At 42.7% G+C, this 13,790-nt stretch overlaps 1 protein-coding gene across 1 annotated transcript; it reads left to right on the top strand.

Moving 5' to 3' along the window:
• Window positions 1-11,052: 11,052 nt before the first annotated feature.
• LOC139438248 (arf-GAP domain and FG repeat-containing protein 1-like) lies at window positions 11,053-12,328 on the top strand. The gene is given in 3 exon segments (XM_071213395.1): window positions 11,053-11,428; window positions 11,912-12,047; window positions 12,049-12,328. Coding segments are annotated over 3 exon segments (792 nt in total).
• The last annotated feature ends 1,462 nt before the right edge of the window (window positions 12,329-13,790 follow it).

The raw sequence follows: 13,790 nt of genomic DNA, 5'->3' as shown, positions 1-13,790 counted from the left end.
GTTATAAAATGGGGACCCTTGATGCTGAGTGGGAAGGGCCCTTCTGAGAATCAACTGCGATAGAAACAGACTTGAACGCTTCCAGCCGCCCCACCACGGTCACCGCCGGCAGCTTGTCATTGTTCCTGAGAATCGCTTGCCAGGCCCACAGAGTTATATGATATCACTCATCTAACACCAGGCTCCCCAATTCAGAGGCTTCTCCAGAAAATATTTCGCAGTTTTTAAATAACTGTAAAAGTTCATAGCCTTTACAGTTATTGTGCAGGTTGCTGGAAAATTTCATATGAAGATGCAAACTCTGAAATTATGTAGCTCTTTGTCAGATTCCAATGTCTTCCAGAAATCAGGGAAGGCTGGTGTGCATTTTTAATCATATTCCTTCAGAAGGAATACACAGAGATCCCCCAAATATTTCAAATGTAGCTCAATAAATTATGTCCAAGTTTCAAATAAAAGTAAATGAAAAACGTTAAATTTATGAGCATCAAAACTGCTTTTCTTTCTTGAGAGTCCCTTACACCCAGCAGCACTTGCTTCAAGCTAAGCAGAACCCTCTTCAGGTAATGACCACCAACCTTGCTTCTCCCAGGGAAGACTAAGCTTCATGCCAAGTCCTCACTGCAGATACACATACGAAGCTCAAGTATAAGCAGATGGTGTGAGGTTTTGGTTGGGAGGAGGAACTTGAAGGCTGAGGACCAGGATTCACATCCCAATCTGCCAGTTACTTGTCATGTGTGACCTTGGGCAAGTCATTTCTCCTCAGTGGTCTCAGTTTTCCATCTGTAAAGTATCAGGTGATTGGGGCACTTACATTACAGTGCTGTTAGGATGAATGAATGAGGGAATGTCTGAAAAGAACTCAATAAATGTTACTGCGTTTCTGATTCTGATTAAAGCCTCAATTTATAGTGAAATTCACTGACATACACTGAAATGTATGCATTGCATAAGGTTTCTTTAGGTTCCAAGGCCATCACAATGGAAAGACAAGATGGGACACTTAAAAAAAAAAAAAACCCTGAAATTTAAAGACAGATTTGGTTTGCATCTGAGGTTGTGCTTTACTAGTTGTGTCCCATAAACGGGACCAGCTTCTATTTCCACGTAGAACCAAATTTCTGAGTGTCTCTATCTCATTGTTTCACTGGCAAAATGACTATCTTAACTTCTTCCTTCAAAGGAGTAACGTGGGGTGTCCATGAAATCCTGGAAGTTAAAGTAGCATGCATGCAGTCTGGCCTTAGCAGGCATTCACTGAACATTAGTTACCTTTCCTCCATCTGTAGAGGGCCACAGGGAATACAGTTTTTTCTCTGGGTCACTCCAGCCCCCATGACATACTGAGTCAAGTCAAATGAAACATTCTCACAATGCTTTCCTCATCATGGCCTCCAATAGAGTGCTTCATCAGGTGTGATTTCCCTTTGCTTTCTATGACTTAAGCAACCAACTTTACCATAAAAGGTCAGACCTGCCTCCCAGAATCTGGTAGAGGCAAAGGGAGTTTGCACTGCCAGTGGCATCTGTCAAAGGTGGGGGAGTGTTAGACCTTTTTCTTTACCTATTGGCAGAAAGCACTGACCTCAAAGTGACCTGGCTGGCTCTGAAGTAGAAGCCCACAGTTGTTCTAAAATGGGAACTATATGTGACAAGAGGGTCCTTGTGACAGAGACAATGTTACTGTCCAAATAGTCCATTGGCACCCCTCTTTTCCCTGCTTTCTTTGCATAGACTTTTGACTTTTCTGGCCATCTGTTTCTGGACAACCCACATTGGGCACAGTGTGAGTGCGAAATACACTTAAAGTTAATGCATTATTAAAACTGGAAATTGTTTATTATGCTGCAGAACCAAGACTGTCCTAACAAACACAGTCCTTTAGCTTGATAACTCTGAATCTACCTGTCTCTCTCACAAGAGACCTGAAAGTATAAGAAATACCAAAGAGACCAAAGAGGTTCATTTAAAGTCTGTCTTACAGCACGCACATGTAGTAAGTAACTTGAGCTCCTTTCACTGAAGACACAACTAGACTCAGACAAATTAAATCACTTGTCCTTTTTAAGATCATACAAAAATTAAACAGGATTTCATTGCAGCTAGAGCCCATTCTAATTAGTTATCCCAGAAAAAACAAGGAGATGACGAAGACTAGCAAGATGATAATGAAGAGAACAATGATAATGAAGAAGACAAACAAGCAGCAGTAGTTGCAGACACATACTGACTATGAAATTAGAGCTGGTCATTACATGTTACATGAGAAGAACTTTAAAAAGTGATCTCCAATTCCCGATTTGACGCTCGAAAACCCTACTGGAGGCCCTTATGGCCAACATCTCTTTACAAATAATTCCAGCAAGGCTCATGAAATTGAGTCACTTGTCCTGGCTTGGGTCTCCTGCTGTCCCCAAATCATACACCATGGGTGGGCATGGGGATGAAATGTGCTGACTGGCAGGGTCAGAGTGCCTATTTGTAAAGAGGACCATGTTTCTAGCATGTGTAATAATGATACATAAGTGTAGGCCAACTCAAAATGAGTGAAGTGGGTATCACAGAAGAAATCAATAAAGATGCACAGAAGATCTCTGTGCAGTGGATATGTAGTAGATTTCTCCATGATGCAAAGGAAGATGTGCTAAGTTCAAAGATACTTATCTGGTGCATAGATAATCAAACCACAGGTGCATGGGCTATGAGAGTGTAGAAGAGTGCCCTCCAGGTTGTAGATGAGCTCAAACTGGCGAAGGAAACAAAGTAAGGTTGTTGTGGAATAGTGGGGAAGCACTAGAATTTATGACTGGAAAAGTTTGTAGTGGATATGGAGAGGAATATGCTGATGGTTTAGAGGAACTAAACCAAGGTTTTGGAGCACATCACCGTACGTGTACAGAAGTCCACCGTATTTGTAGAAGTATGTAGGATAGGGCACCATGGGTATGAAGGAAATTTCCTGAGATGTAGACTATATCCATATTTTAAAAGCAGACACACCCGTACATATGATGGGAACATGCATAAACAGACTAAAAAGATAAAGGTACTCATCTGAGGCATAGAGTATCTGTCTAAATGAAAAGGAGACAACCTTGTAGTGGGTTTATAAAAGTACTTGGTTTGTCTTTAGTGGTCACAGCAAGAAATAGATGAGTCTAACATATTTTAGTGAGTATGTAGAGAAGAGGACCTTACAAATACCATATAAACTTATCTATAACAGATAATTAGATTGGGCAATTCACTGTATTTGGGTGGCTCACCGTTTGTGTAGGTGAAAGTCATCTGCAGCCAGGAAGAGGTTACCATCTGTGTAGAGAAGCTCTGCTCATTTGAATGAGAATATAAGTAGGTCACAGTAAGTGGAATGGAATTGACCTGAGGTGAAGAGTTCATCATGGGAGGACAGGACTGCAGCAAGTTCAGGAGATGCACCAGAAGGAATACAAGAAGGGTCTAGAGGATATTCATGGATACTGAACTTCTCGCCATGGATCTAGAGTTGCCCACCATAGGAAAATAAGGAGACTATCATATGTGTAACAGAATTCACATGTGATGTAGCAGACCTGCAGATAAATGTAAGCACAGCCCACAATACTTAAAAATAGAATATAGAGCGTCACACCGCAGTAGTAAATGAACTCCTCTGAGATATTAATGATCACACCATAGTTTTTATAGGAATTTACCTTCCTCACAATGGGAATGCATTAAAGCACACTATATATGTGGAGGAGTGTACTACAGAGATAGGTCATAGTGCTGTGGATGGAAAAGAACCTGTCAGATTTATAAAAGTAATGAAATACAGATGAGTGAGGAGGAAACTTCCTGGGATGCCTGTTCTGAAGGTCTGTAGAAGTGACCACCGTATGTAATGGGATGTAGAGGAAGTGCCAGAATTTCAGATGAACTCACATGATATAAAGGATTCCACAGACAAGAAGACACACAGAGGAGAGAACACTGTCATTTTGATCCTACTAAGTGACAGAAAAGAGAAGGCTGAAACAGCTAAAGGCCCAGGGAGAGATGGACCATTTGCCGGTAAGGTCAGCTTACGGTTGACCTTGGGGAGAGAGCAGAGATTGATAAAGGAAGCCCTGAGAGACAAGTCTTATGCTGGCCTGCTGCTGAGATCAGGAAGAAGTTGAGCCCATGGAGCCTCAAGAGGGAAAAAGAAAGTCCAGAGGGGAAGGCTAAATCCAGCAGAGATCACATCCATCTTGCCTCAAATACATGGCCGCTGACTCTGGTTGTTACCTTGGGTTGGACTTTCCATGCCCTTGGGACCTATAAGACTTTACCCCAAATAAGTACCCTTTATAAAAGTCAAATTAATAATAATAATAATAATAATAAAGCATCCTGCAATGTTAGTGTGTGTATATTGGTGGGAATCAGAGTGCCAGTCAGCCTTTCATGCAGAACTGGAAAAAGGCAATCCTCAAACTCATATGTAACTGCAAAGACCCCAGATAGTCAAATCAATATTGAAAACAACAAGGATGGAGATCGCAAATGTACCCTTTCCAAAATTTACTACAGATCCACTGTAAGTGGGGAAGTGGATTTGGCCCAATGGATAGGGCGTCCGCCTACCACATGGGAGGTCCACGGTTCAAACCCAGGGCCTCCTGACCCATGTGATGCGCTGGCCCACGCACAGTGCTGATGCTCACAAGGCATGTCGTGCCTCACAGGGGTGTCCCCCACGTAGGGGGGCCCCACGCACAAGGAGTGCTCCCTGTAAGGAGAGCCGCCCAGTGCGAAAAAAGTGCAGCCTGCCCAGGAATGGTGCCGCACACACGGAGAGCTGACACAGGAAGATGATGCAACAAAAAGAGACACAGATTCCGGGTGCCACTGACAAGAATACAAGTGGACACAGAAGAACACACAGCGAATAGATACAGAGAGCTGGGTGTGGGGAAAGGTGGGGAGGAGGGAGGAGGGAGGATGGGCAGAGAAGGAGAGAGAAATAAAAAACAATAATAATACTAAATCTTCAAAAAAACCCAATGTGGTACTGGTAGGATAAAAATAAACCTATATTTTGTTGAGTATTTTTTTCCTTCTGAGTTCATGAGAGAAATTGCTCTGTAGTTTTCTGTTCTTTTAGGAACTTTATGTGTCTTTGGTATTAGAGTGATGTCGGCATCATAGAACGAGTTAGGTTATGTTTCCTCCACTACAATTTTTTTGAAAAGTTTGAGCAGGATTGGTATTCGTTCTTTCTGGAATGATTGGTAGAATTCACCTGTGGAGCCACCTGGTCCTGGACTTTCTTTTGTTTGGGAGATTTTTTAATGACTATTCCAATCTCAACTGCTTGTGATTGGTTGGATGAATACTTTTCTTCTTTTGCCAAGTAGGTTGCCTGTGTTTCTTGAAAGCCATCCACTTCATCGAAATTGCTCAACTTGTTTGCATAAAATTTTTCAAAGCATCCTCTTACGATACTTTGTTTCTGATATCTCTCCCATTTCTGATTTTGTTTATTTGCATTTCTTTTTTTTCCCTTCGTAGGTCTAGCTAAAGGTTTTTAAATTTTATTAATCTTCTCCAAAAACAAGCTTTTGGATTTGGTAATTCTTTCTGGTGTTTTTTATTCTCAATTTCATTTAATACTGCTCTAATCTTTGATGTTTCCTTCCTTCCGCTTGCTTTGGCATTAATTTGTTCTTTTTCTAGTTCCTCCTGGTGTGCAGTGATGTCTTGGATTTTAACGCTTTCTTCTTTTTTAATGTTGGCATTTAGGACTGTAGATTGCCCTCTCAGCACTCATTTAGCTAAATTCCATAAATTTTTATATGCTGCACTGTCATTTTCATTTGCTTTCAGGTAGTTACTGATTTAGCTGACAATTTCCTCCTTGACCTTCTGATTGTTTAAGAGTGTGTTGTTTACTTCCATTTTTCTCTGACGGTAACAGTTCTCCACCCCTTATTGATTTCTAGCTTCATTTTGTTGTGGTCATTGAAAGTGCTTTGTGTAATTTCAATCTCTCTAAATTCATTGAAATTTGTTCTATGACCCAACATGTGGCCTATCCTGAAGAATGGGCCATGAGCACTCGAGAAGAATGTATATCCTGTTGTTTTGGGGTGTAATGTTCTGTGTAAGTTCTTTAGGTCTAGTTCATCTAACGTATTATTCAAGGCCTCGTGTTTTCATTGAGGCTCTGTCTACATGTTGTCTAACGGAGATAATGGTGTATTGAAGTCCCCCAACAGGATTCTAGAGGCATCTATTTCTCCCCTTAGTTTTGCCAGCATTTGCCTCAAATATTTTGGGACCCCCTGCTTAAGTGCGTACATATATTTGACTGTTCTTTATTCTTGGTAAATAACCCCTTTTATTCAGAGAGTGTCTTTCCTCATGCCTTACAACAGTTTTGCATTTAAAGTCTATTTTGTTTGGTATTAGCATAGCTACTCCCCCCCCCCCCCTTTTTTTTTGTTTGGTAATGGTTTGCCTTTAAAATTGTCTTCCAACCTTTCACATGCAACCTCCTTCTGTCCCTGGGTCTCAAATGAGCTCCTTGTAAACTCATATAGATGAGTTACATCTTACATATATGCCGTATCACAGCATATACATGGGTCATACTTCCTTACTCATTTTGACATTCTGTGTCTTTTGATAAGAGAGTTTAACCCATTGGCATTCAATGTTAGGACTCTAAAAGGCAGAACTTAAAGAATTTTGTTTTAGGTTTACATAAGTCATATTTTACTTTATTTCCGTTTTTATCCTTTTAGTTACTCTTACCAATAATCTTCCTTTCTTAACAAATTCTCCCAAACTCTGTTAATCTGTGACTATTTTGAAACCTCCCTCATTTTTGAATGACAAGTTTTCTAGAGTCAGAATTTTGTGCTGGCAGTTGTTTTTGTTTTTGTTTTCCTTTCTTTCAGCACCATAACTATGCCATAGCACTGCCTTCTTGCTTCCATGGTTTCAGATGAGGATGCAGCCCTTAATCTTATCAAGCTTCCCTTACATGTGATGGATCTCTTTTTCCCTTGCTGCTTTCAGGATTCTGTCTTTGTCTTGAGCTCTCGACAATCTGATAAGTATGTGTCTAGGGTTTATTGTGCGTGAGGTACACTGTGCTTCCATGGACATGGATAGCCATGTCTGTGGCAGCTTGATATTATTTTTCAATTACTAAAAGAAATACAAATTATGTTTGTAAATGGTCTGTTCCTCTGGCGCGATAACCCTTTGACTGTATTGAATTCAGCTGAGACCTTTGTTAAATTAAGTTAAGATCAGGGCTTTGAGTCGACCATGTCATTAGAGTGTGGCTCAGTGCTGAGACCCAGTCTGTTGGACTGATGAAACAGACTCACACATGGAAGTAGACACAGAAAAGCAGACATGCAGGAAGACAGAGTGATCCACAGACTCAGCCGCAGGAAGAGAGATGAGCCTGATAGTTTACAGCTCACCTTGTAGAGAGAACAGAGCAGCTGAGCCTGGAAAGAAGCAGGGACCATGGAGCCTTCAGGGGAAGGAGGAAGGCTGAACCCTCACAGACATCGTCGGCCATCTTGTGCCAACATGTGGCAATAGACTTTGGGTCTGTTGACCCAAAGAGAAAGTACCTCTTACGGTACCTTGAGTTGGACTCTTTAGGACCTGGTAGCTGTAAGCTTCTACGCCAAATACATACCCTTGATAAAGGCCAACAGAGTTCTGGTTCTTTGCATCAGCAACCCTTTGGCTGGCTAATATAACCTCCCTCATAAGATTTGGGAAATTTAGACATTTTTGACCATTATGTCCTCAAATACCCCCACTGTCCCCCTTTATTTTCTATGTAACTTGTCTGTAATCAAAAATACCTTTCAAATAAAGTTTTAAAAAAGATAAACATATAGAGCAACAGAATAGAGTTTAGAGCTCAGAAATAAACACACACGTCTGGCCAACTGATTTCCAACTATAGTGCCAAGTAAATTAACTGTGGAAAGAAGGGTCTCTTCAACAAATGGTGGTAAAAACACCGAACAGCCACATTCAAAAGAATGTTTGAATAAACATTCAAGATAAAGAAATGAACAAACACACGGGAGAAATGCAACTGTGGCCTAAATACACTTATTATCCTAGTAACGGAAGAACTTGTAACAGTGATATAAAGACAGTGGTCACCAGAGGTTCTGAGGGGAGGTAGAGGGAAGAATACCGTGGGGGGTATTTTGGAGACATTGGAATCATTCTGCATGCTATTGCAGTGACGGATACAGGTCGTTATACATTTCGTCAAAATGCATAAAATTGTGCGGGGCGGAGAGTAAACCATAACGTATACTATGACCATGGTTAGTGTATGTGTAACACATTTCAACATGTATTCATCAATTGTAGCAAATGTACCAGACTAATGAAAGATGTTGTAGATGTGGGAAAGTGTCGGAAGGGGAGGGGTGGGATATAGGGGAATGCCATATATATTCAATGTAACATTTATGTAACCTAAAGCTCCTGGGGAAGCGGACTTGGCCCAATGGATAGGGCATCCGCCTACCACATGGGAGGTCTGCGGTTCAAACTCCGGGCCTCCTTGACCCGTGTGGACCTGGCCCATGCAGGCCTGATGTGCGCAAGGAGTGCCGTGCCATGCAGGGGTGTCCCCGCACAAGGAGTGCGCCCCGTAAGGACAGCCGTCCAGAGCGAAAGAGAGTGCAGCCTACCCAAGAACGGCGCCGCACACATGGAGAGCTGACACAACAAGATGATGCAACAAAAAGAAACACAGATTGCCGGTGCCGCTGATAAGGAGGGAACACACAGCGCATGGACACAGAGAACAGACAACTCGGGGCGGGGAGGGGGGGAGGCAGGGAGGGAGAAAAAATAAATAAATAAAGCTCCTTAAAAAGTAAAGGGAAAAAAATCTGATATAAAAAATGAGGTTGGGGCCCTGCCTCACAACATATACAAAATTTAAGCAAAGAGGCTTCAGAGGGGCAAGGTTGTTCTTGCTGCCCCAACAGATATGAGCAATGTGCAGGAGGGTGGGATGTGGCAGAGAACTTCCACTGGAAAGGCACAGCAGCTGGTGCTTGAGGGAAAGGATGGCCCTCTTCACCTCAGTTCCTCAGAGGAAGGAGATAAAGGAGAAAGCTCCCCGCAGCTTCCTAAAGCATGTCTTCAAGCGACAGAAGCCTCAGTTTCCCAAACGCTACCTGGGTTGTTGTCACTCTTCTCAGGGCGAGGAAGAAAGGAGGTTGCATGGCAATTCTCAGCTTAAAGAGAGTATGGATCAGCTGCTTTGTCAAGGGATCCTCAAAACTGAAGTGTTAATGCAATGAGGGAAAAAATCATAAGTTATTTTTGCTGAGTCTGCATGGGTGGAAACTCGAAACCTAAAATAAATGCAATGCCTTGCTTATAAATGTGGAGCTGCACCCTCCCTCTATTTCTCCCTAATACCTCTCTTACTCTCTTCTCTGACGGCTCTTTACAAAAACAAAAACAAACAAACAAAAAACTTGCATATGCTGGAGAACTTTGGGGATAGGAGGGACCCAAACTTTTATAATCCTATCCGGTCCCATGGGGAAAGGAGTCCTGAGTGCATGTGTGGCTAAATGCTGAGGGCTTGGTACACAGCTGTGGCATGTTAGGCGGTGCAGAAAGAAAGACTCTCAGAGCAGGTTACTTTCCAGACACTGAGACATACACAGCCCAGAGGTGAGAAGAATCCTCTGCCAACCATCTCCACACAGGGTGGTAGTCTGCCAGCCCTCTCCACCTACAGCTGCCATGCTCCCAGGCTGCAGATAACAAGATCTCTTGGCAGGTGTTAAATCCCTCAGTCTGTGTTTCCACAGGGGGAGAAAGCATTTGAATTTGTCTGAAAAGTTTTGAGCAAAACTCACAGGGAGGAAAGAGGTTGAAGTGACCTTGAGAGTGAGGTCCTATGACTGTATGGTATGTAGGGACTTCTAAGGTACATATGATGTGTCACTTGCTTAAATAGTTAAGTGCTCATTAAGTGTCACAGGAGATTCTCTTCTGTGAGAATCACTACTATGGAGAAGCACCTAGGGAGGCAAATTTCACCTGATATTTGCCATGAGTGGGGAAGGTTTCAGTGCAGGATTTGGGATAGTGCAGCTGCCACTTCTCTCTGATGCTCAAAGCCTTCACGATACGTAGACCATGACCTTTGGTTTAGGCAAGGGAGAACACTCGGTTTCAACAGTCCTGCAGTTCAGTATTTTCACGCCTTTGTCAACAGGACTTACCCCTAAACTCTGTGCAGTTGAGGGGCCTCTTTGCAAGAAAAGTTTCTTGGGACTGTGTAGATGGATGCACAACGCTCATCCCTCTGACAGACAAGAAAAGCCTGCTCTCTTTGCTCCCTCAACCCCCCAACTAGGAAAGAGGCACAGTACTTCATGGGACTCTTTGGCTATTGGAGACTGTAAGTGCCTCCCAGCTCAAACGGAAACAGTGTCTGAAAGAGTGCAGTGGCCTTGCCTAACATCATCTCAGTTTTGCATGAACATGTGGAAACAGCTACCCTTCTGGGAGAAATCTTAGCTCCCAGGCCGTGATTCCCAGATACTCCCCTAACTGCAAGGAATAACTCACTGTTGGTTTAGGATCGGATGGTATCTGCTCCACTCTACCATCTGTTATGCAGGTGCAAAAGCAGATGTGCTTGCTCCACCGAGCTGGCCAATAGTTGAAACTTGTTCGGTTTCTATCGAATCTGGGGCTGTTGCCGAGGGCCTGCATGTTTGTTCTGCCATGTGAAAACTGCAGGTATGCAGAAGGTGGCGGCGGCGGCATTTTTCCCGGCCGGGCAGGTTGATGTGACGGATCAGCTGTGCTCGCAGCCTCCACGCCACGCAGAGTCCAGTCCAGCCAAGCCCCCGCGGCAGGGTCCGCTCTGGTAGAGCACAGTGAGAGAAGGCGGAGGCCACGGCCCAGGAGGCCCACGGGACAGCGGGTCGCGGGCACAGCGCCTCCAACCTCCGCAGCGGAGATGGAAATTCAGCACCAGACTGCGCTTACATAATGGCACACCTAGTCAGTCTCCTGCTGTTGGGTCAGCTACAAGAAAAGGAGCAGTCTGGCCTTCTGAGTAATCTGGGCTCAGACGTCTTTGCTGCTCCAGCTCTTCAGTCAACAGCTACAGCCAGTTTTGCACATTTTAACAGTCATGTAGGTGGTGATCAAGGAACCACAGGTAAAGTTCCCTCTGGTGCCAGGGTTTCAGTTCCCAGGCAGGCAAGTGCATCTCCAGACAGGTGTGCAGCGCTGGCAGAACTAGACAGCATTTTCCGTTCTGCAGCTACATCCATCAATGCATGTACTTGTACCAATAATGCCAGAGGCCATGTTTTTGGGAGAGTGCAGGTGGGTGCCTCTGCACTGACAGCCTGCTTCTCCTGTTGAGGAATAAAAAGCATGACCCTGTAAAATATCTAACAAGTCGCTCCTGCCCCGCTTCTGTGGATGGGCCTGTGAGGGCTTGGCCTTGCTGCAGAATATCCAGTAAATAACTCCTGCCTCTGTATCTGTAAATCAGCCTGTGAAAACATGGCCTAGTAGAAAGATATCAAGTGAGTGACTTCACCCCCCGCCCCCACTTCTGTAAATCAGCGGCATTCTGCCTCTGTAACTCCCCTGCTTGCAAAATTTCACCTAGCAACGCGTTAGCCAATGAGCAAACATTATGCTGATCCCACCTGAAATCCTATACAAACCTATGAAAACTGAAAAACGGGCCTCAGAATTTGGAGGTTGACTCTCCTCTGGTCCCGTGCATAAAAAACTGTTCACCCACCTTTCTGGAGTGCCGGTGGTGAGTTTCTACAGTTCAGAACTCCTCCTTTTGCTACAACTCTTCCAGTGTGCCTACTCTATCTGCCAGTTATGCCTTTCACAAATCCATTCATTGCTGCTGCTCGCCCGTCTGTGGCATCTTCTACAAACCCATTTCAGGCCAGAAACAGAGGAACAACAGCCTCAACCTTTGCCGCTGCATCCATGAGCATGCCTGCAGGATTGGTACCCTGCTCCCCACAGTTTCCCCACCAGCTTTACTGGCAGCTTCCAGCAGCCTGCTTTCCCAGCCCAAACAGCTTTCCCTCAACAGACAGCTTTTTCTCAACAACCCAGTGGTGCCAGGTTTGCAGCATTTGGACAAACAAAGCCAGTGGTAACCCCTTTTCGTCAAGCTGCAGCCTCTGGAGTATCTAATAGTCCTTTTGTGACTAGTGCACCAACAGGACAATTTCCAACAGGAAGTTCATCAACCAGTCCTTTCTTACAGCTTATCCTTATTTAGGCACTTTACGGGAGCAAACTTTAATCTGGTCACATTACATCTGTCCACCTCTTGCACTGCTGTCTTGTGTCACTTTCAAGACAAGAGAAGTCTTTAAAAACCCTGTCTTGTGGGTTAAGCACCAGATGATATGTGCAGAACAGAGTAACAACATGGTACCAGTTACATTTAATCTATGAATTTGCAGGAAAAGGTAGCAGTATCAGGCATATTTTAAAAATTGGCTAATATTAAGTTATTGCAGATACCACATTCATTTATGCTGCAGTACTGTACATATTTTTCTTAGATGTTAGCTTTTGTGCATTTCAGTATGGATAACTTTAACAACCACATTGCTATGTGAAAAATGTTCCTGGGAAATAGATCAGCCACTTTTAAGAAGGTGCTATCATGTATGTCGGAACGAATGACCCAAAATCATTTGAACCGTTGCTTCTGGAAAGCTGCAAAAACAAACGTGGAAGGTTTTAATCATTCTTTAATTTTTCCTTTCTACAGACTTCTTCTATTTACAAATGTCTAAATTCTTTTACAATGTTGAGGAATTCCTCTCTGAAGAATAAAGCTGATCATGTTTTGCTACAGTTTGCAGGTGAAAAAAAATGAGAAAATACGCATTGTTTTTGTGTTCTTGCTGCAGTGCCTTTACCACAGTGACCATAAATATGAGCAGTGAATGGAGAATATCTTGAATTCTTACATCAGAATTTCAGAAGACTTCTAGTGACTTTTAGATCTAAAAGAGAAAATTTTATTAGACAGTCATGTAGAAAAATTCAAACTACTATGGATCCTTCCAATTTGTGTGCAAATTCTTAATTTTGTTAAGATTTGTATATATGAAGAATTTGCATGTATATGTATTTGCAGTTTTTTTTTTTTTCAGTCTGAATTGTCGGACTGAAAATGCAAAAGGCCCTGTTTTTAACTATTTTCTTTTTTTTTTTTTCTTTTTTAATACTGTCTTTGAATGTATCGGAAGCAGACACACATTCACTGTAACATGATTGCACCTCAATTTTCTTTTCAGACTGATATTATCAATAGGACATTTGTTTATGTTCACTTTGGGGGCGGGGAGGTAAGAAACTGGAAAGTTAAACCTAATACCCAATACCCAATGTCACCTTAAAGTTAGAGAATTCTTTGTTTATAAAGGCAGTGTTTTGTCACACATTTCTATTAAGAGTCAAATGAAGGTGTTTAAGTATTTATGCACAGCAATGCCTTATTCTTCCAGAGATTATCTGGCAATCTCATCAAAATGGAACACACCTGAGAAAGGTGTAATGGTTTTTTCTTTAAATGGCTCTTAACAACCCACTTAAGTCACAAATTCTATACATTAGAGCTGATGCAATGGCTCTTAACAAGCCACTTAAGTCACAAAGTCTATACATTAGAGCTGATGCATTTGTTTTATATGATTTTAATAATTTCGGTTATTTGATTTCCCACC

The sequence above is a fragment of the Dasypus novemcinctus genome, chromosome Y (genome assembly GCF_030445035.2).
Source record: "Dasypus novemcinctus isolate mDasNov1 chromosome Y, mDasNov1.1.hap2, whole genome shotgun sequence".
NCBI lineage: Eukaryota > Metazoa > Chordata > Mammalia > Cingulata > Dasypodidae > Dasypus > Dasypus novemcinctus.
The sequence above is the reverse complement of the archived record's forward strand: the minus strand, read 5'-3'. Positions and strand labels throughout refer to the sequence as shown.